Genomic DNA, 23,960 nt, shown 5'->3' on the forward strand with positions numbered 1-23,960 from the left:
ATTACGATGAATGACTTGTAAGAACAAATACAGATTGCACAGCAAATACAATTCACATCATTGTTACTGTGATAAAAATTGGGAGACTGGAATGGTTGGAACATTTTATGAGAATGCCAGAGGAAAGAGTTTTAATAAAATATGTTTCAGGGTAAGTCTGATAATTATCAGATTATAATCAGAGAAGGAAAGGATTCAATATGAGATTACAAGATGATGTAGGAAAGTAAGAGTGAGGAGATGGAAAACAGCAGCTGTTGATGTACAAGAATGAGCATCGGTTGTGAAGGAACCAATGTTGGAAGTATGAAGGTTGTATGCCAATGGAGGAAGAAAGAGGTTCATTCAGCATTGTTATGTTCCCTTGACTTCTAGCTATGCAAGGCTAAACTTTCATATAAATATTTTATGAATTTATAGGTGCCTTTTACACCCAATAAAATTATCACATGCTTATTCATTGCACTGATATTTGTTTCACTTCTCATTATTTTGATTTACACAATTATTAATTTCAAATCACATACATATTACAGTAATTCTACACTTGGGAGTTTGCAGGCTCAAATCTGGTTTGAATCCATTCATTCCGTATTAATATACAGAAGGACATGATATGATCCTTTGATCAGGGCAGCATTCCGTGTCATATTGCACCATTTACTGTCTCCAAATTGGACTAAGCTCAGGGTAGATGCGCGTGGTAATGTTCGGAAAATAAAGGGCAACACGAAGATGTCTAATTCAATCATACTAATAGTATATAGACAGGAAAAGTTGATACATAGCTACTGAATAATACATGGGTAATTGGGTACAATGGATTTATTATCCCAAAAACATGTATATACCCTAGCTCATACTAATTTATGTGCAAATTTTTTTTAAAAACGTGAAACGACCTAAAACGGTCTGTAATGGTGACGCATCCAAATAATTACACAAATCATAGAAAATCGAACAAAGCAACACAGGTACGTCCCGCAAATTAAATCACAAATACACAGTATCTTCAGTGGAAATTTGGATTCGCGCTACTTTCGCTTATGCTGTGAACTGATCCATTAAGTTCCTCTGTCAGTAGCTCTAAGGCGCGATATGATACCGTCTCTGTAAATGCGCACATAATAATTGGTATAATTAGTTATTGGTTTGATTAAACATTATTTACAGTCCGACAATTCAGATACACAAAATATCAACACTAATTCAAGGCTGTCCCACACATCTCTCCATATTACACAGATTCTATAAATGGGCACGATCCCATTGCAAATGGATCAGGACTGGAACCTGAACTTCCCTCACTTTAGCCTTGCGGGCTAACAATCCCCTTATGCAACACACAGGCGATATGACAACACATACATGACAAAGCAAAAATGAAAACACAAGACACTAACTGTATACAGCACAAACACACACACATGAAGATCACCTGAAATAAAGGCACATGTAATTACATTGTCGAAGATAAAGTGGTTGGAAGTCGACCTTGGCTCATCACTTTGACATTTCTCCCCACGTGGCTCGGGTGAATCAGCTATAAGGGACAACAGAACGAGCCATAGGGCGAGGGAGCGGTATTCCAAGAATCTAGCAGTCACCCTCGGAGAATACTCTCTCTTTCTAATGGGCTCACAGTACAGTCAGCTGTGACAAAACTGCCTGCCTCTCTGGGAACTAACAAAAATAAACAGAGTTGGGAAACAGCCGACTTCTTTTATTCTTTCACATAATATCACAGCCCAAAGCATAATCGTGCTCGTTCATAGGCGGCTTTTTAACACATTCCACTTTCCGTTCCCAGGCATATATAACGGATTCACGCCTATGTAACACACATTTAGCCCAAACAATATTGCATGGCCTTACAAGCCGTGGTTCGATGCCCTAGCATTCCTTATACTTGCCTGCCCTGAGTATTGAAAATTTTACTCTAATACCAACGACGAATGGAACCTTGTCACACCGTACTTTACAGCTGAAATTGCACATGCATCATGCCAAGAAAAATACAACCTGCTCTATTTATATACTTAATCTCTCCTTAAACACACAATGCTGAAAGGCATGCAGCCTACTACCAGGGCTAAGACTCTGTCAAACTCTATCATACAAAAAAAAAAAAAACAACATGGAAATAAAAGTTCATTAAAATCACTGAGAAAAAATATGTATCTAGTTAAATAGTCCTGCATTTATTCCTCATCCCATCTATTTAAAATATATACACAGTTGCCTCTGGACGCAATCATGCAATTTCAGCCCTGAACAACATTTACATTAATGAAAATAAAACAAAACAAATGCCTCTCTGGCTTACATTAACACAATTTACAACTGATAAAAATTTCCAAGAACTATTATACAATTCCTACGTTTGCATGCTAAAAAGACAAAGGAAACTTAACTTTCACAGCTTACTGCCATCAGCAACGAATCACCTGACCACTACGTCTTGTCAAGTTAGGCACACATCACTGCACAGAATGTGGGCTGAACAGTCTTCGTCTCAACTCCTGGAGATCCCATTGATGTCATCTTCTTGAGGTTGGAGCCATCTGGAATGATGCTGAAATCTCTGGATATCAACTAGACCGCTTAGCGTGCACGTGCACTAGAAATCGACCTAAATGATAGACTGTACATTGCTTCAGTCAACTTGCAAATGTTAGTCCGATTTGCACTTCATTTAATTAAGAGAGTATTTCCCGGTCAACTTCAGTCCTTCACAGCAGTATTTGTAGATACGCAGTGCACACGTTAAATCGTGACTCATGAACGCGGATAGAGGGTTCGCATTGCTAGATAGCGGTATAGTTTTGCGTGAACAAGCACACAGTTACTGGATTAATTCACAACTGAAATGTACTTCCTGAAAAATAAACATATCTGCCATTGCCGCACTTGGGTTAATTTAACATTATGTAAGTCAGCAGAGAACTCACGGTCTTTTATTATATTTAGTCTTATAGTTATAATAATAACAAAATCTGTATTCACCGACACAAAGAAAATATTTATCAAGTCCGCGCAACCGACGATTAGCTCAGTTTATACATCGACTGCCGTACACATAGCATGAGACCGACCGAACCGCGATTAATGAGAGTGCTTACCCTCTCCACACTGGTTTAAATAACTTTACACTGGGACCGTTGGACTCGGTACTTCCCCAAGAAACATTAGTCTCTGTTAGAGACTCAACGAACTTTTATTTCAAAGCACAGAAAATTTAATTTGTCACAAGTACCGACTATTATTCATTTAAAATGCTTGTTAATTCACTCTATAATTTGTGATGTATTCAGACCTGTGGAGTTAAGCTCGGTAGCAGAGATATCAATTTAATTTCAAAGGATCCCAGTCTTGGAATAGTGGAGTTGGCCAGCCTGGAGTAGTTGTTGGGTGGTTCCCAAAGTTTAAATTACTGTGCCTTCAGCTCAAAGTCGTTGAGTTTGAAATCTAAAGGGGGGTCTATGCATTGAAATACACAACCAACGGCCTGATTCAAACTTGAAATGTCCGTTTGTACTGGTTGTATCTGGGGTACACCGTGCCTATGTCACGGCCTTCCAGAATTGATGCCTCGGTCTCCAGCTACTCACTGATACAATTAATACAATTATGCCGCAGTGTTACAATTAATATATTTAGGCATATCGTTATATGGCTCAGTATGATGTCGGCCTGTTAAATGTCTCTGGTTTTATGTTTATTGCTAGCCAGCCAAAGTTATATAAACTCCAGTCATAAGTTGCTCAACAGAGTTCCAATTTCTCTGGTATCTTGTAGTGTAAAACGGAAAATCAAAAGTGACTAGAGGCAACTTAAATAGTGTCAAATCAAATTACTTGCGCTCTGTAGCTGAGGTCATATTATTATTATTAACATACTTGGTTGTGATTGTTGATGTTTTGAATTAGTGGATAAATTCAGAAATGACTCCAAAGTTATTCACTTTCTGCAGATTAATCTAGTATTTTTCGTATCCTGATGTGTTGTAAAAATAATATTAATTGATAAAGCACTCATTCTTCTCTTAAAATATTCCTCTTGGAGTGACTGTCCTGGAATTTTGTTAAAGGAATTTTGTTATGACCGCCATTGAGAATTATTCCAGTCAAATTGTAGCTCTTGTTGAAGTAATGACAAAGCAGCATGCTGCAGTATATGACTAAACAGCATTGTTAATCCAGATTGTTGAAAATGAAATGGCGTATACCTTTTAGTGCCGGGAGTGTCCAAGGACAAGTTCGGCTCGCCAGATGTAGGTCTTTTGATTTGATACCCGTAGGTGACCTGCGCGTCATGATGAGGATGGAATGATGATGAAGACGACACAGACACGTAGCCCCCGTGCCAGCGAAATTAACCAATTAAGGTTAAAATTTCCAACCCTGCCGGGAATCGAACCCGGGACCCCTGTGACCAAAGGCCAGCACGCTAACCATTTAGCCATGGAGCCGGACAATCCAGATTGTTAAGTTATATGTAATATAACCATTGACCATTGCTTCCTTCACAGCCAATGCTCATAAACATGATTTCAGAAAAGGTCAATGGCAGCTAGACCACATCTGCATGGATAAATATTACCATAGAGAAATCCACAATGTTGAAGTCCTAAAAAAAGGAGTAGACTCAAGGTCAAGCCACTATGTTGTAAAGATCAAAATAAAATAAACTACAATGGTAAAGAATGAACCTCCAAATAAAAATAGTAGAAAATTCGACCCAACTACATTAACAAAAATATGGAGTACTATGGGAAAGCAGGGGAAGGATCTATCAACACCATATCACTAGAATGATTGACCACGAAATTGAAATCGATTGCAGAAAAATTAGCTGCAATAAATCCCAGGAAGAAACATAAATGGTGGTATAAAGAATGCGACCAGGTGATTGAGAGGAGACACCAAGCTTGGATAAACCATCAAACAAATTATAAACACCTTAAAGATACCTTAGAAAGAATCAAAGGAAATTTCCAGAAAAAGCAATTGCATGATTATTACAAAACTTTCAGCATATATCTTCAAAAATATGAACCCCCAGCATTATTGTTGAGAGATAAAGCAAGTAAGTTAGCCCATAGTAACCAAGAAAATTCAGAGATCCTCACAGACACATTCAACAAACTTCAAATTGCAATGACACATCCATTTTAATCACCTCTGATCTAATAGATCCTCCAACAAAGTAGAACTCTCAATTAAAACAATAAAAAATTGCAAGGCATAAGGTGAAAACATAGCCTTTGCAGAAATCTGGAAAAATGCTGAAAAACCTGTGATCATAAATCAACATCTAGTAGAAATGTGGATCATAGAGAAAATTCTGGATCACAGGAATAATCCATCCATTATTTAAAGCAGGAGATAAAATGAACCCACATAATTTCAAATAAGCTTATGGTAGTATCCACAGACCCACACTTTAAATAATCTTCAAAGCATATGGTCTTCATCCCAAATTAATAAAAATCATCAAAGTAACTGTAACCAACATGTATTCCAAAGTAAAGTTCAGGGGAGAAGTGTCAAAAGCTTTTACAATAAAAACTGGTCTCAGGCACGGTAACGGATCTCCACTGATTTCCAATATGACTCTTGGTTACATCCTGAAATTTTGGCAAAAGGAAACCCACTTACAACCAGAATTGGAGCAAAACCTTCAATAAGAACAAACTGCCTAGGATTTGTGGACGATTTAGGTCTCTTAGCCCTTGACTTGGAGGAAGTTTGTGCTAGATCACAATAGATACATAATCATTTTCACAGACCGTTATGTCTTTCAGCATTCAGTCTGCAAGCCTCTGTGAATTTACTAAACATTGCCACACAATCCCCTACTTGCAACTATTGCTGTGGCCTCCTGTAGTTCTATACATCTTATCTTTTCATTAGAAACTGGGTCTAAACATCATTGTCTTGGTCTCCCTCTACTTCTCTTACCTTCCATAACGGAGTCCATTATTCTCCTAGGTAACCTATCCTCCATCTCGCATGACCCCACCACCGAAGCCGGTTTATGCACACAGCTTCATTGGTCGAGTTCATTCCTTTATTCCTTTATTTCCTCATTCTGAGTACCCTCCTGCCATTGTTCCCACCTGTTTGTACTAGCAATCATCCTTGCTAGTTTCTTGTCTGTTACTTCTAACTTATGAACAAGCAATGTTGGTCTGAAAACAGACCAATGTAAAGTTAGTTTCGTCCGGAAGCTGACTTCCTTCTTACAGAATATTGTTGTATTGCAACTGCGAGCTCACTGCATTAGCTTTACTACACCTTGATTCATTCTCACTGCTGGGAGAACATACATCCTGAATACTTGAAATTATCTACCTATTCCAGCTTTGTAACACCAATCTGACATTCACTTCTCGTGGATTTCTTACCTACTAACATCACTTTAGTCTTCAAAAGGCTAATTTTCACACCATACTCTTTACACCTATTTTTAAGTTCCAAGACTGCAGGCTTTCAGCACAATCTGCCATTAAGACAAAGTCGTCAGCATAGGCCAGACTGCTTATTGCATTTCAACCTACCTGAATCCCTCCCTGCCACTTTATACCTTTCAGAATATTATTCATGTAAACTACGAACAACTAGGGTGAAAGATTACGGCCTTGTCTAACCCCTGTAAGTATTCTGAACCAAGAACTCATTCCACCATCAATTCCCATGGCAGCCCAATTGTCAACATAAAAGTCTTTGATTGATTTTAATAATCTAGCCTTAATTTCATAGTCCCCCAGTATAGCGAACATCTTTACCCTCAGTACCCTGTCGTATGCATTCTCTAGATGTACGAAAATAAACATAACTGTCTATTCCTCTCATACCATTTTCAGTTAGCTGGCGCATACTGAAAATCTGTTCCTGACAAGCCGCTCTGTGGTCTGAAACCTCACTGGTTTTCATCCAACTTCCTCTCAAGCACTGATCACACCCTCCCTTCCAAGATGTCAGTGTATACTTTGCCTGGTTTACTATTCAGTGAGATACCTCGATAGTTGTTGCAATGCTTCCTGTTTCCTTGCTTATAAATAGGAGCAATTACTGCTTTTGTCCAATCTGAAAGTACCTTACCAACACTCCATGCTAATCTTACTGTACCACTCTATGAAACCATTTCATCCCTGCCTTCCCACTATAGTTCACCATTTCAGGTCTAATTTCATCTATTCCTGCTGCTTTATGACAATGGAGTTTATTTACCACCTTTTCCACTTTCTCAAGCGTAATTTCACCAACATGATTTTACTCCTCCCCATAAGCTTGGTTGTTTGCGACACCACCAGGAAGATTTCCTTTTACATTGAGAAGATTTACAGAATATTCCCTCCACTTATCCATTGATTCCCTGGGATCTATTATGAGTTCACCAGAATTACCCAAAACACTGTTCATTTCCCTTTCCCCTCCCTTCATAAGATTCTTTAATACTGTCCAGAAAGGTTTCCCTGCTGCTTAACCTAGCCTTTCCAGGTTATTACCAAAATCTTCCCACGAATTCTTTTTTGGATTCAGCAACTGTTTGTTTCGCTCTGTTTCTTTCATCTTCGTACAATTCCCTCCCTGCATCAGTCCTTGTTATGAGCCATTTCTGATAAGCCTTCTTTTTTACATTTACTAGCTGCTGTCACTTCATCATTCCACCAAAATGTTGCTTTTTCCCATCTTTACACACAGTTGTTTCTAGGCATTCCCTTCCTGTTTCTACTACAGCATCCTTGTATGACATCAATTCTTTTTCTATATCCTGAACCTGCTTACTGTCCACTGTTTGAAACTTCTCATTAATCATATCCATGTACTTCTGTTTAATTTCCTCGTCCTGGAGATTTTCTACCCTTATTCGTTTGCAGACAGATTTCACTTTCTCTATCAAAGGCCTAGAGATACTTAGTTCACTACAGATCATATAGTGGTCTGTATCCCACACTCTGGCCCTTCCCTTTTTAACACCCGTCAAGTACACTTTATAATCTCCTCTCTCTTCCTTGTTATCTCCCCTGACCCGATTATCACTTACTCCTAGCACATCCAGATGCATCCTCTTTGCTGACTCAACCAGTTCTTATTTCTTTCTTCCATAAGCCCCATTAATATTGATGGCTCCCATCATGTGCTGCTTGTGCTCAGGACCATGACTCAGAAGATGTCCGAGATGATCACTCCCATTCTGTAGCAACTGATATCCCGACTCTCAGGACCACTTACTAGGCCATTCAGCTGTTGCCCATAATTCATGAACTAGGACGTGACAACAGTAACCCACACCATGATCCATTCTCCAAAAAAAATCTCTCTAAAAATAGGATTACAAGTACCCTTCGAGAAAACTGAGATGATGCTCATGAAACCACTGAGCTTAAGTAAAGTCTTCATAAATAATATTGGAGGTCTACAATTTAAATATCTTGTATAAATCATCATACACTACGTAAACGAGAAAGAAACTATAGAACTATCAAAATTTTAAAATTACTTCTAAGGCAACATATAATAAAAATGCCTGTCAGTACACACTAAGATCCAACACTATAAAACTGTAACTATCCTGTTCCAAATTAAAAATGAAAGAACTGAAAGAAGAATCATTAGAACTTGCATAAATAAAAAAGGTCAAAGGATTCGGGAAAATCCTTCTTAACGAAACTGTCTATTGAAACATTGACCCCGTTACCAGCACATTGAAGAAGAAAGGAATCTTGTAAATTTTTCACATCTTGCAACTGCCAGGAAACTGGATTTCATGACAACTAGTGATGAGAAATCTTGGAATGAAGACAGAAGGACAATGGATCCATAAAATTCAGTGAGATCTCAAAGCAGTTGGACTCCAGACAACATATGCTGAGTACAAAAATAAAATTAACACCTTTCTTAAGAGTTGCAAATTTTTAGGAGAAATGACATACAGAAAGGCTATAGCGATATCAGATGAATTAAAAAAATTACGATTGGAACGCATGAAAAGCACCAGGCAGATCAAAAGAACCAAACAGTTCAACCTTCAAAGAGAAAGTGAACATGGAACAACTCAAGTGGTCCAATGTAGCCAATAAAATTAATAATCGTGTCAAAATCCTTTTATATATATTGTAAAATTCTATTAATCATAATCGCCCTGCTAGATGGCGACAGCAGACTACTTGTTCTGACAGGGAGGCAGTCTGTAACTTGTCTCACCAAGACTTCTTGTTTTGTTTTCCTTCAGTCATCTTGGCGACTGGCACGGGGTGGTGGAGGAAAGACCAAACCCAACTACAGCCCCAATGGGCCTTCCACCTACCAAGCGACCGCCCTCGGTCCGAAGGCCTGCAGATTACGAGATGTCGCATGGTCAGTGTGACGAATCCTCTCGGCCGTTATTCCTGGCTCTCTAGACCGGGGTCACTATTTCACCATTAAATAGCTCCTCAATATTAAAGGTAATCGTAGAATGACTGAACCTGGAACTAGCCCTCATATCCAGGTAAAAATGCCTGACCTGGCCAGTAATTGAACCCGGGCCCTCCGAAACGTTAATTACCGGCACACGACTTAAAAATCTCGAAACTTTACATTCGGTTTTACAGGGGAAACTTTGTCAGTTTCCTTTGAAAACTTCGTCATATTCCTTTGAAAACTTCTTTCAGTTCAGAAACTTTGATCAGCCAAACTCTTCGAAAAATCTAACACCCGTAACGCCAAGCCAAACAACAACCGACCACAAGTAGTTTTTCATTATCTAATCCAATAAAATAAAGCGCATTACAGTGGAACCTTGGATTGCAAGCATAATTTGTTCCGGCAACATGCTTGTAATCCAAAATGCTCGTATATCAAAGCAAGTTTTCCCATAAGAAACAATTGAAACGCGGATGATTCGTCCACAACACAAAAATATGTATTCGCATACCATTTCTAAAACAAAATATAGCGTAAAACGAATTAAAGTGCACTTTACCTTACCATAGAATCATTGTTGGTGTGAGGGAGACGAGAGATGACGTGAGAAGAGTTACTGTATAGCACGAATTTCATGAACAGAATCACTGCTATCTCTTCGCTCACTGGAATTGTTTTCTTTTCGTGCAGCTTTAACGAGGAACCTGTCCAATGACTGTCGCTTTTGCCTCTTTTTGGGGATTTCACGAAAATGTGACATTGCATTGTCATTGAACTGATTCATCGCTCGCACTGCTACAGCCTTATTCGGGTGGTGTTTCTCTACAAAATTTTGCACCATTTCCCACATTTTGCAGTTCTTCTGAATCGCAGTTGAAGTGAGAGATTCCATTGACTTTTCCTCCTTCTCTTCCCCGGACAAGATCTCCTCCATAACCTCCTCCTGTTGTTCGCGATGCAGGTCCATCAGCTCGTTGGTGGTCAGTTCCTGGCTATGTTCTTCCACCAGCTCTTGAATGTCCACGTCATTCACCTCCGGCCCCATAGTCTTCCCTAAGGACACAATTTCATCAACAATCGGCGGCTCATCGTACCAACAATCCCCTCAAAGTCACGTCCAAGAATACAGTCAGGCCACAGCTTTCCCCGAGCGGAAGTGACAGTTCTCTTGGTAACTCCATCCCCAGCTTTATCGATGATCTTCAGGCAGTTCATGATGGGGAAATGATTTCTCCCAAACTCACGGAGGGTAAGGTTTCTTCCTTCAGTCACTTCGAAGCATCCCTGAAATAGTGCTTTGGTGTATAGCTTCTTGAAGTTCGAAATGACTTGCTGATCCATAGGCTGGAGTAGTGTTGGGAGGAAGGAACTTAACGAACTTGGATTCTTCCAGTAAGTTGTCCTCAAGTACTCAAGGCCTGGAGGATGAGCAGGAGCATTGTCCATAACCAGCAAGATTTTGAGTGGCAGATTATTTTCTGCAAGGTATTTCTTAGCTACAGGACCAAAGACCTCGTTCATCCATTAAACAAAGGCACAGGGGAGGGAAAAACGTAGGCACGCATGACGCTCGTATTGCGGAACCTTGCTCGCTTATTAAGTTACAATTTATTTAAAATGTTTGCTCGTCTTGCAAAGCACTCGTAGACCAAGTTACTCGCATTCCGAGGTTTCACTGTAGATACAAAAGTGACCAACATGATGGCAGAATCCTTTTTTTTTTATCTTCCATTGTAATTTGGTCACCGGTATACTGTTCCTAGTCAATTTATGGAAATCTTGTACTGCGTAAATTAGGCCTACATCGACTTTTAAAGGTTATGTTGAACTCGAGAGTATTGTTTCGAAAGTATCAGTCCTCAAGTTCTCGAATGCATTATATTTAGTTCTGCTCGTCACTAATCACAATCAAAATGGAAAGAAAAAAATATTATCGTTAACATTTCCAAAATTACGATTATTTTTGACCTTGAGCTCAGCTGGAAAGCGCACTCACTGTACATGTCGGTATGAGTATGAAATGATGCAAAGTTTTTAAATGTAACGTGCGCAAATAAAACGACTGCGGCTTTTATAACATTTTAACACAAAAACGTGAAATTCCCAGTCTTACATTGGGACGAAAACAGCATTAGGCAATCGGAAAACCTCCCATGGCTTTATGTATGTAAGGTGCAACATCTGTTCTGGTCTCGATAACATACAGTAATCGTATACGATAATATTAAAATACTACATTTGTGTTACTTAAGAACGAGCAGTTTCGATTCCTGCCTGAAAGCGCAGTGACTATACAGTGTCCTGAGGGAAATGCCGAAAACCTGTTGAATGACATACTTCCGTGCATTATTTACCTTATTATAGAGGTGAACAATTTGATGGTCAATCTCATTCCTATCGTTTATTTCAAATTTTTTTAATGTAAAAAAATTAAACATCTAACCCTAAACATAATATACACGTTTTGCAAGTACGAACATTTGACGAAACTCATTTCGTCTTCAAATAGAGCTGTCGAAATGCGCTCTGTCTCCACCCAATTGTCGTGGGCACTCTCTGCTTTATGATTTTCGAGGATTCTCTAAACAATGCTACCCGAATATGATGCTAAGATGATTCCTTATGCAAGTTCACCACCGATCGCTTTTCCAGTATAGCACTCCTTCAAATTACCACAATGATGTGACGTCAACACCAAGATCCGTAAGTATGCCATAGCCGTCCTTTCATAAGATACAGTTTCTTGACAAACGTGTGATCAAGGATTTGGCGTTGATGGGACTGACATTTCTGGGCGGTTGATCCGGGAAATAGTTTTCAACGTGATTTAATTAGGATGCTCACGGGACCGCATAATTTGAATTAATAATACGGGAAAAACATAGTTTCTGGGAACATATAATCGAGGTTCTACTGTAGTGAGAACCTGTTTAAATAAAATTTATCAAGTAAACGGAGTCTGGTGACTAGTTTCCAATGAAACAGTTTATAAAGAAATAGAACCTATGACTAGCACAATGAAAAAGAAACTAATATAATTCTTAGGGCATCTAATACGGTCACCAGAAAATAGAATCAGTAGAAAAATAATCGAAAAATTATGGAAGAGCAAGAATAATATTAGATGGATCACATAACTTAAAGAAGACGTGAGAGAGTTATATATTAAACTAGCAAGATATCCGTGCTTCGCTACGGTATTTTACCGGTACTGAAATTTATAATTGAATGCTTATTGTTTTAGATATATAATCTGCCGAAATTCGCGATGTGACTCGTTCTCTGCGAAAATCCATCAAAATTTACGATCTGACCTGTTTTCTAATAGATTTCGGCAAGTTTCCTCCCATTTTTCAATCTTTCTTTCCAGCAATCGCTCTTGTACTTCTCGGCTAGGTCCAGGTATTCCACCCGGTCAGTTGGGTCCCGAAATCTTTGCCATCTTTTCCTATAAGCATTTTTAATATGGATCAAATCCTTCAGGAGATGCGGCGTGGTGTCGTCTTGGGTGCCTTGGCGGTACTGAACCCGCGGCCGGACTACATTCTTAGTGATTACCCGTCCAGGAACCATTTCCAGCGCGCTCCGCACATTTGACGACGCTCCAGAACATTATTATTATTATTATTATTATTATTATTATTATTATTATTATTATTATAGATGTTCTGGTCCCCACAGCAAGATGCAAGACCGCTCCTTGGCAGTAAATTACATCTGCTGCCATTGTCATTGTTGACAATGTGACCAGCACCATTGTCGCACGTAGGCAAGTGTGCGGGATTTCTGGCGATACGAATGACATACTTCCGTGCATTATTTACCTTATTATAGAGGTGAACAATTTGATGGTCAATCTCATTCCTATCGTTTATTTCAAATGTGTTAAAATTTTTATTTATATGCCAGGAGAATACTGTAATCTAAGAACGTCCTCCGAAGGAAAAGATGGCTGTTGAAAACAAATCCAGGAAAGATTAATAATGATCGGTTTATGATTAGAATAAGTACATCGAAAATCTACAGTCTGTCTCCAGTCATTCGACAGGGTCAGGAATGGAATGAATAAAGCCCCCATCTAGCGGCGACAATAGGGATTGTGCCGGCTGCCGAAGCCTGTCGCACTCCTCTGGGGCAACGATTGATGAATGACAAATGAAATGATATTTGACAGTGTTGCTGGAATGAATGATGACAGGGAACACCGGAGTATCCGGAGAAAAACCTGTCCCACCTCCGTTTTGTCCAGCACGAATGTCACATGGAGTGACCGGGATTTGAACCACGGAACCCAGCTGTGAGAGGCCGGCGCGCTGCCACCTGAGCAACGGAGGCTCCTTATAAGTACATTATGAACAGTAAAATAAATTGGACTCACCTCCTTTTACATCCCACCGCCATTAAGTTTCTTTACCCCCCTCCAAAAAAAATTAAAAGAAGGCGTGTTTCTTTATGTTTAAAGGAGATTCCAAACACACGTTTATTACCTTCAGTTTTGAGATATAAGTATCCCCATAAGAATAATTCACTTTTTTTCACTTCCTTTCACACTCCTCCTCCCCCCCCCCCAAAGTGAATTTTCCGGCAAAAATACCCGTTTCCTTAATAATAAAGGATCTTCTGAATACCAATTACCACGACTCTAACTTCTTCAGTTTTTGATTTATGTGTCCTCATGAAAGGAATTCAACTCCTTTTCACTCCCGCCCCCCAAGATGGTTTCCCCCCCAAAACGCGTTTTTCTTTGTTTTAACGGAGATCCAAATACCAATTTTCATGTCTGTAACAACTTTAGTTTTTATTAGATGTATGTATTCTCATACAATTAAGTCAATTAATTTGTCAATTCTTTCACACACACACACACACACACACGCGCGCCTTCATTGGATTTTCCGAGAATACGCGTTTCTTTACTTTTAAAGCAGATTCTAAATATCAAATTTTCGTCTGTAACATCTTCATTTTTGGGATATCAGTAGCCTAATTAAAAGAATTCAACACCGTTTTCAGTCACTTTTACCCCCCTTCCACCCAAGTGGTATTTCCGAAAACTAAAAATACACGTTTCTTTATTTTTAATAGAGATAAAAAAAATACCATTTTTCACTTCTGTAACATGTTTAGTTTTTTGAGATACACTGTAGAAATTCTCATTTTAAAATTTCACCCCTTTTTAGTTCCCCTTAAGTGGAGTTTCCAAAAACAAATAATCTATCCTTTCTTTACATTTACAGGAGATTCCAAATACCCACTTTTTACGTCTGTTACATTTTACGTTTCTCAGATATTCTGTATATATAGTCTTTCAAAAAATTCACCCCAATTTGTCACTCCTGTTTAACCGCCATTAATTGGATTTTCCAAAAACAAAAATATACGTGTTTCTTTATTTTAAAAGGAGATCCCATATACAAATTTTCAGTTCTGTAATATCTTCAGTTTCTGAGATATATGTGTCCTTATTAAAGGCATTCAACCCATTACTCATCCTTTTACACCCCTCCTATTGGGATTTACAGAAAACAAAACAAAATATGTGTTCCTTTATTTTTAAAGGAGATTCCAAACACCAATTTTCAGGTCTGTAATATCTTCAGTTTCTGAGATATAAGTATCCTCATTAAAGGCATTCAACCCCTTTTTCACCGCTTTTCACCCCTCCTATTGGGATTTTCCAAAAACAAAAAAATAGGCATTTCTTTATTTTTAATGAAGATTCTAAATACCAATTTTTACATCTATAAACTTTAAAAGTTTTGAGATATACATGCTTTCATTTTAAAAATTCACCCCCCTTTTCACCCTCCCATTAATTGGATTTTCCAAAAACAAAAAAATACTTGTTTCTTTATTTTTTAAAGAAGATCAAAAGTACCAATTTTCAGGTCTGCAATATCTTCAGTTTCTGAGATATAAGTACCGGTATCCTGATAAAAGGCATTCAACCCTTTTTTTTCACCCTTTTTTTTACCCCTCCTATTGCGATTTTCTGAAAACAAAAAAAAAAACAAAAAACGTGTTTCCTTATTTTTAAAGATTATAAATACCAATTTTTACACCTGTAAACTTTTAAAGTATTAAGGCCACGGCCGCTTCTTTCCCACTCCTAGCCCTTTCCTGTTCCATCGTCGCCATAAGACCTATCTGTGTCGGTGCGACGTAAAGCCCCTAGCAAAAAAAAAAAAACTTTTAAAGTTTTGAGATATAGGTACACTCATGTTAAAATTTCACCCCCTTAGCGACGGAATATCCAAAAATCCTCTCTTAGCGAGCACCTACATCTTAATATGAAAATATCCCCATAATTTCATTTCCAGTAGTTTTGGCTTGGCGATGATGAATCAGTCAGTCAGTCAGTCAGTCAGTCAGGACAAGTTATTTTATATAAATAGATAGAAGATTTAAAATACACAACAAATACACTCAAGATATTGAATGATAAACACACTAGACTACAGACGAAAATCAACAGTCAGAGAATAGGAAGAGTGATTCCAGAAGCAGAAAGAAAATTACGTTCAGAAAGGATGAAACAGTATTGGGCTGACAAAAAGAAGAAAAACCTCCATAAACCTGACTAAAGTACTCCTGTGTTGGCTAAAAAATTAAATAAGTCTTAATAAAGGGAAACATTAAAACTCAAAACATGGAAACACCCTGACTACACTAAAGGAGAATGGCAACTGGACCACGTCTGCACGGACAAATACCACCACAAAGAGATCTATAACGTCAAAGTCCTCCGAGGAATAGACACAGGTTCAGATCACTACGTAGTTAAAATTAAAATTAAACTCACTCCCCAGAGGAGACAACAAAAGTAAGCCCTTAAAACTAAAAGAAAAATAGATCCTACCCAGCTAATCAACAACAAAAATTACCAGAAAGCAACTGAAAAAATAAAAATCACAGACAAACTTGAAGACTTAGTACACAACCTTAAACAAATTGCAGAAGACCTAGCTCAAATTAAACCACGTAAAAAACACCAATGGTGGAACAGTGAATGTGATGAAACAGTGGAGAAAAGACATCAGGCATGGCTATTACATCAGTCCCAAAAGACAGAAATATCCTATCAAAAGCTAGTAAAACAGAGAAAAGAAACTACCCAAGTCTTAAGAAGAATAAAAAGACAACATCATAAGGACACCCTGCAGTTAATTGAAGAACAGTTCAGTAAAACTAAATCAAGGGACTACTACAAAACCTTCAGAAAGCAGCTCCAAAAATATGAACCCCCGACCCTACTGATGAAGGATGAAGATGGTAAGCTGGCCCATAACAATAAAGACAATGCAGAAATTCTGGCTAAACATTTCAACAAGCTTTTAAATTGTGAGGAACCTACAGAACTCCTTCATTTGGACACCAACACCCCGATAAAAACATCACCAGAAAACATCAATCCCCCCACAATAAAGGAAGTCTACCAAGCTCTGAATAAATTAAAAAACTACAAAGCGCCAGGAGAAGATCAGACCTTTGCGGAAATCTGGAAATATGCAGGAACCTCAGCAAAAGTTGCCCTCCATCAACAACTTGTCTCTATCTGGATTAAAGAAGAACTACCAGAACACTGGACAACAGCCCTCATTCATCCTCTGCACAAAAAAGGGGACAAAACCGACCCTAATAACTACAGGGGAATCTCTCTCCTAGACATAACATACAAAATATTTTCAATAATCATCCTTAATAGGATAAGTTTACAACTTGAGAAAGAACTAGGAGAATATCAAGGAGGTTTCAGACCCTGGAGGAGCTGTCCTGATCAGATCATGAGTCTTAAGTTGATAATGGACTATAACAGGAGAAGAAACAGAGATATGGTGATAACATTTGTAGATTTCAAGAAAGCTTATGATTGCATCCATAGAGAATCTCTGTTTAAAATTTTAAGACACCTTGGACTACACCCCAAATTAATAAACATGATAAAATTGACTCTCACCAATACCAAGTCAAAAGTGAAGTTTAGGGGTGAAACATCAGAGATATTTGAAATTAAAACTGGACTACGGCAGGGAGATGGGCTCTCACCACTATTATTTAACTGTACTCTAGAAATGGTAATGAGGGAATGGTTTAGAAAATGTCCCCCCAAAATAAAGATTGGCCGAAAAATCAAAACAAATTGCCTGGGTTTTGCTGACGATTTAGCATTACTAGCAGTGGACATAAAAGAAGCAAAAACCCAGATATCAGAACTTCAAAACATTGCAAATAAAATTGGCCTCAAAATATCATTTGAAAAAACAGAAATTATGCCCCAAAAACCAACACAGCTAAAAGAAGTCACCATAAATGGTAATAAAATCAAAATAGTAACTCAGTTTAAATATCTTGGAGAAGTAATAACACATAACTTAAATGAAAAAATCTCAATCCAAGTAAGAACAAATAGATTAGCTAAAGCACAAAAATTAACATGGGATATCTACAAAAAGAAATGTCTATCAATAAATACAAAAATAAAACACTACAACACAGTTATAAAACCGGAAGCTACATATGCAGCAAAAACACTCTTTTACCTGAATAAACAATCAAAGACTGACAGACTTCAGAAAATTGAAAGGAGGATTGGAAGAACCTGTATCAACAAAAAATATCAGAAAGATGGACAGTGGCGGTTAATACCTAACAAAGTTGTGTACAAAGAGCTACTGTAGAACCCATTACAGATACTATGCGTAACAGGAGACTGGGATTCTTTGGACATATCATGAGGATGCAGGACTCGAGACTTCTGAAACAACTAGTACAACACAATCTCGTCTCAAAAAATACCACAACAGGATGTAAATGGATCAGAGAAGTAAGAGAGGATCTGAAGAAAATAGGCCTTACAACAGAAGACACCAAAAATAAGATAAAATTGAATACAAAACTCAAGAATACAAACCTCCGCTTTACCCTTACACAAAACAAACCAACAACACGCACATTTTCAACTGAGGAAAGGGCACGAAGATCGGAGCGTCTGAAGAAGTACTGGGAGGACCGCAAAGCCCGAACAATCCCTTCAAAGAGACCTGAACGACGGACTGACTAAAGTGATCCTATGTGGTCATAAAAGAAGAAGAAGAAGAAAGGGAAACATTTCTGTAGGTAAATATTTTCAAAGTGCTTCAGTTGCCAAGCTGCATGAACAGCTTCACAAACTGAAGCCGTGTTGGAAGTGAAGATTTCCGTTTTCTGTTAGAAACATTCCCTTGAAGGTTACCTGTTTGCTGAGCTCAAAAATACAGTTTTATATATAATCTGCCATGAATTAAGAGAGTGCTTCACATAAGCATTTGTTTTGTTTTAGGAACATTCCTTTGAAGTCTCACTGTTCGCTGAGCTCTTCAATGAGATGCTTATGAGAGACTATGGTTTCAATATTTATCGCTCTCTTCATCAGGCTCCAGAGCGACCAAAGGAAGAAGAGAAGGAAAAGGTAAGTATTTTTAAAATCTCAGCTCAAATTGATTAATGTAGTGTTGAGTACAATGAAACTCTGATAAAACACACTTTAAGGGACTACAAGTAAAGCGCATATTAAGTGGGAGATGACACAGTATCCTAGATATACATACATACTGTATTTTATTCTAATACATACAACATTCTGTATATTATTCAGATACACTGCATTATAAACACATACTGTACAAACAAATTTTAAATAGGTGGGCTATGCAGTAATTTGTGCAGAAGCACTGACATTGATCATTTTCAAAGAAATTCACTGAATAAGATTTGGCTTGTAATTTAACTGAGGGAGTGAATAATTACATTTTCTACTCTGCCTACAAAATATAAATATATGCCCTCTGGTTTTACATCACAAGAACTGACAAATTTTTTGACCTTACACATTGCTTTGAAGGCTTCCATCTATGTGGGAACCGGTTCATGAGTTGATCCTCCTCCTCCTCCTCCTCCTCCTCCTCCTCCTCCTCCTCCTCCTCCTCCTGACAAGACATTCCTAACTATCTACAGTAGAAATAAGCGTTTTATCATTATTATTTTTGACAAAGATTAATGCAATGCTGTTCTTATGGAAAGGAAAATCGCAGGTTTTGCAACTTTATCCGAAAGACAGCCATGTTAGCTAATAGGCATATAGCAGGTTTTGTAAATGTAAACATTGGCCTGTGAATTTAGCAGGCTTCGCATCCATACATGCCAAGCATGTAGCAGGTTTTGCAAACCGTTACCATGTTTTATGTCAAATTTAAACCTATTATATCTTGCTTAGGAACCTGAAACATAGCTAAATTACAAGCCAGTATCATAAAGCACCATGGGATACCATAATCTCATTTTTGTAATTTTATGCACATAGCTGGTTTTGCAAATGGGCTGCTCAGTTGCTAGTACAAACAGGTGGAAGCAGTGGCAGGGGGGTATTCAGAATGAGAAGATAAAGGCTAAGTTAGGAATGAACTTGATTGATGAAGCTGTACCGCTTAAACTGGCTTCGGTGGAGGAGTAGTGTGAGGCGAATGGAGGAGGATAGGTTACCTATTATGGAGGTTAACCCTTTCACTCCGGCTTAGCGAGTGCTGTGGCGTGACGCTCTGGATGGGAGCGGCGCGTGGCTCACCGAGCCCGCTGTGCGGGATACTTGTCTTGCTCCGCTTTACTCTCCGCATATGGCTCGCGACATGAGGAGAGAACAGGACGAGATTAATTGTATTTTATTTTGCCTTTAATGCATATTCGGTCAAATGCTTATGATTATATTTTTAGCTTTCCATCCTCCTTTTAGATCTGTGACTTTGAACACGGCACTGGCGGAGTTAAAAGCTTGTTTTGATTATTATTGTAAATTTTATCTTTAGTTACCTTTATTTCAATTTCTTTATTACATATTATAGACTTTGCTTCATCTAACAGATGAGTTGATTTGTATTGATAAGGAGGATTTTTAAATATTTTCTTTTGTAAAGTGATAACCGTGAATACGGAATGAGATTTATAACTTGCAGTATTATAATTTTACATAAACTTTAACTTTAAATTACAATTTTATATATCATTTACCTATTTATTTTAGAATTTCTGGCAGAGTTAAAAACCTGTGTTGTTTTTATTGTAAATTTTTTCTTCAGTTACCTGTATTTCAGTTGTATTACTTACATATTATAATTTTACATAAACATTCATTTCAGATTACAAATTCTTTACCTACATTAATTTCCATGTCATAACTTAATAATTGTTTTTAGAAGTTCTGCTTATGATAAGTTTTGAAGCAGGTAAAGGTGCTTAAAGGTTACATTGCATTCCTTACAACACATTTTTGTCTGCTCCCTCTTCTGCGCTTCGCAGACAATACAAGTTCTGTAGGTACTCCACTCGTCAGGAAGATGAGGTCCGGCTGTCAGTCTCGAGGGAAGATCAGATCTCTTTCCTCCACCGGATTGTCTTTTTCAACACTGTATTCTTCAAGTATTTCCTGAATGATTCCCATTTGGAACTTGGCATAACTTATTTTCTTCGCAGATCTGTTGTAGAGGCAATATGAGTTAAAAAGCATCATATCTATTATATGAATAAATAGCTTGCGGTACCACTTAGAAGATTTTCTTATACTTTCCACCATCTTCATTACCATATCACTTCTATCCACAGGTCCCATTGATTTATTGTAATCTACGACACACACACAGGTTTCAATTGTTTCTTGGGGGTTTCACGATCTACCTTCGAGGTTTCCACCCTTTCTGCACTGTGAAATGTCGAGAGCATCCAAACTTCTTTCTTGTTGCACCATTTTAGTGCTAACAGTACTCCTGACACAGAACAGAAAGTGAGCTCGCCTTTCTTCAGCTTTTCTGCCATTGCAGGCATACCTTTTTTGCTGTTCCTCACTGTGCCACAAGCATTCGTTGCCCTGTCGTACAGCCAACAAAACAAGGTGGGGCTTGGGTACCAGTTGTCACAATAGAGGGCGTGTCCTTTCCGCAAATATGGCTCCATCAATGTAGCAACAGTGTCACCTGAGATGCCCATATCATGTTTGTTTATGGCCGTAGCTGAGCCTCTATAAACAATGAAATCTAATATATAATTGGTCACCACATCATAAATAACAAATATCTTGATTCCAAAGCGGCTTCTTTTAGCGGGAATATATTGCTTCATTTTTAGTGTGCCCTTGAATAAAAGAAGACTTTCATCGATGCACAACTTTTTATAGAGATAAAAATGCTCCTTGTATTGCTGTCTAAAATGTTTGATTACAGAGCGTACTTTGTACAAACAGTCATTGTTATGAGACTCCTCGTTATTGGAAAAATGGAGAAATCGCAAGTTATTCTGAAAACGGTCTTGAGGTAGCAACCTAGAAAAAATAGGTGTTTAAAGAATTGGGTTCTCAGTCCAATATTCTGACATGCACAGTTTTTTTTTTAACTCTTGTCATAATAAACATCATAGCAATAAAAATGTAAATATCACTCACACTCACATCCCTCCATTCTTTCTGGACCCTCTCTGGAACTCTACCTGCAGCCACCTTCTGAGAAAAGTATCTATTAGTCTCCTCACAGAGAAGAGTTATTATACTCATGTTAAAAAACAACTGAAAGAAACTTAACATGCTACTGTAGTATTGTCCACTAAACTTTTCAGTCCAGAATTAGTTGCGTCGAAATTATGTTCCTTCGGATTCAGTTTCTTGTTTCTCCAATTTAATTTTTTTTCTCGATGGTTCAGTCACCTGATCTTCATCCTCACTATCCTCACTATCTTCATCTTCAGTTGAATCGTCGAAGTAGGCCGAACTTCTAGACAACGAAGCGTTAACTGGACTAGAAAGTGTGCCGGAAGTAGGTGTGATTGAAGTCATTCCATCACCACACTCAGATGATAAATCACTATTGTGATCATCTTCAAAGTCACTACCTTTACTTAATGCCAAAAAATGGAAGGGTGTCTTACAAATAACCACATAAAAAATGAGTTGGGTATCAAAACATGAATTAATATAGAAAAGTACAACCACCTCAAGAAGATATTGCAAAACAGTAAATTTATTATTCAAGTTAAATACAGTAAGAACATCGTAACATTCCTTCACATTTTGCAGTACATAAATCCGCTGTATTTGTGTTTTAGGGTACCGGTATCCACGGTTGATAGCCCCAGGGGCTCTGAACTTTGGAGCGTGGGGTGGCGACCACGGGGCCCTCAGCTGAGTCCTGGCATTGCTTCCACTTACTTGTGCCGGGCTCCTCACTTTCATCTGTCCTGTCCAACCTCTCTTGGTCAACTCTTGTTCTTTTCCAACCCCGACGCTATTAGGTTTGCGAGGGCTAGGGAGTCTTTCATTTTCAAGCCCTTCGTGGCCCTTGCCTTTCTTTGTCCGATATCTTCATTTTTCGAAGTGTCGGTTCCCTTCCATTTTTCTTTCTGATTAGTGTTATATAGAGGATGGTTGCCTAGTTGTACTTCCTCTTAAAACAATAATCACCACCACCACCACCACGGTTGATAGAGCAGGCCTAATTTAATGTTCAAGTTGGGCATGTCAAATAAATGAAAAATGGTGTTGGGAATATTCTATATTTTATCATAAAAGTTGATTCTTACACTATTATCAGAAGAAATACCTTCAAAATAAATTGAATTTTCATGTTATGCTTCGTTTGTCATCACTGTCATCCTGGTCTCCGGCATCACTGCCTTCTGAATCACCACGTACAGTATATTTGGTTTCGTATGATGCATCATTTTCTGATCTATCCAACACACACAAAATTCCAGTTTCTTCTAACTTTCCTCAATTGTCTTCAAATTCTTCTAAATTTTACAGTTTGAATTAAAGATAGTAATTTACATATGTGTGTTGTTGCTATTTACATTATGTGTTTTTGAAGGAGTTTAATTTTCTCTACTAGGATCGAAAGAAGGATCGTGACAAGAAGGATGAAAAGGACAAGAAAGATGACAAAAGAGATGACAGGAAAAATGGAGATAGAGAGGATAAAGATAAGAAAAGAGATGATAGACACTCTAAAGATAAGAAGGATGACAGGAGTAGAAATGAAGAAAAAGAGAAGAGCAATGACAAAGACGACGAGGACGATGATGAAGAGGATGATGAGGTACGTATGTGTGGAAATCTTGAGTAAATATAGTGATGTTGTTTACTAACTCACTGTAGCTTCACTCTTTTGTTTGCAGTCATTGTTGATTTTGTTCTAGATGATTCATTGTAAACATGGTATTAGTTTTGTATTTGTTTGGTAAGCTTTGTTGAGAGGCAGCGAAATGAAGGAATTTTTTTAGAAAGGAGGGAGGTTTTTGTTAGTTGAGTTGTAGTTAAAGTGTGAGCAGGAATTTCAGAATAGCTATTCTGTTCATTCTCTTATTTACCTTGTTCCTTACTTACAAAAGAACGTGGAGAATGATCTGGGATCAAACTTTTCCCAGAATTACAGGGCCGATTGCAAAAACGATGACTAGTTTTAAGCCTTAGACAACATCTACCTAAACAACTTTTAAGTTACATACTACGTTCCATTGCATAAACAGTGTTCAACT

The 23,960-nt window shown here is 38.0% G+C and overlaps 1 protein-coding gene across 3 annotated transcripts in view; it reads left to right on the top strand.

Annotated features, from left to right (window-relative positions):
- Nucleotides 1-23,960, top strand: part of LOC136878809 (cell division cycle and apoptosis regulator protein 1) — a 351,110-nt gene that overhangs the window by 286,149 nt on the left and 41,001 nt on the right. For all 3 annotated transcript variants that reach the window (XM_067152300.2, XM_067152302.2, XM_067152301.2), the window contains 2 exons: nt 18,733-18,861; nt 23,315-23,521. In XM_067152300.2, the coding sequence (XP_067008401.2) occupies nt 18,733-18,861; nt 23,315-23,521 (336 nt within the window). The remainder of the gene's footprint in view (nt 1-18,732; nt 18,862-23,314; nt 23,522-23,960) is intronic.

Source organism: Anabrus simplex, chromosome 8, assembly GCF_040414725.1.
Source record: "Anabrus simplex isolate iqAnaSimp1 chromosome 8, ASM4041472v1, whole genome shotgun sequence".
Classification (NCBI taxonomy): Eukaryota; Metazoa; Arthropoda; class Insecta; order Orthoptera; family Tettigoniidae; genus Anabrus; species Anabrus simplex.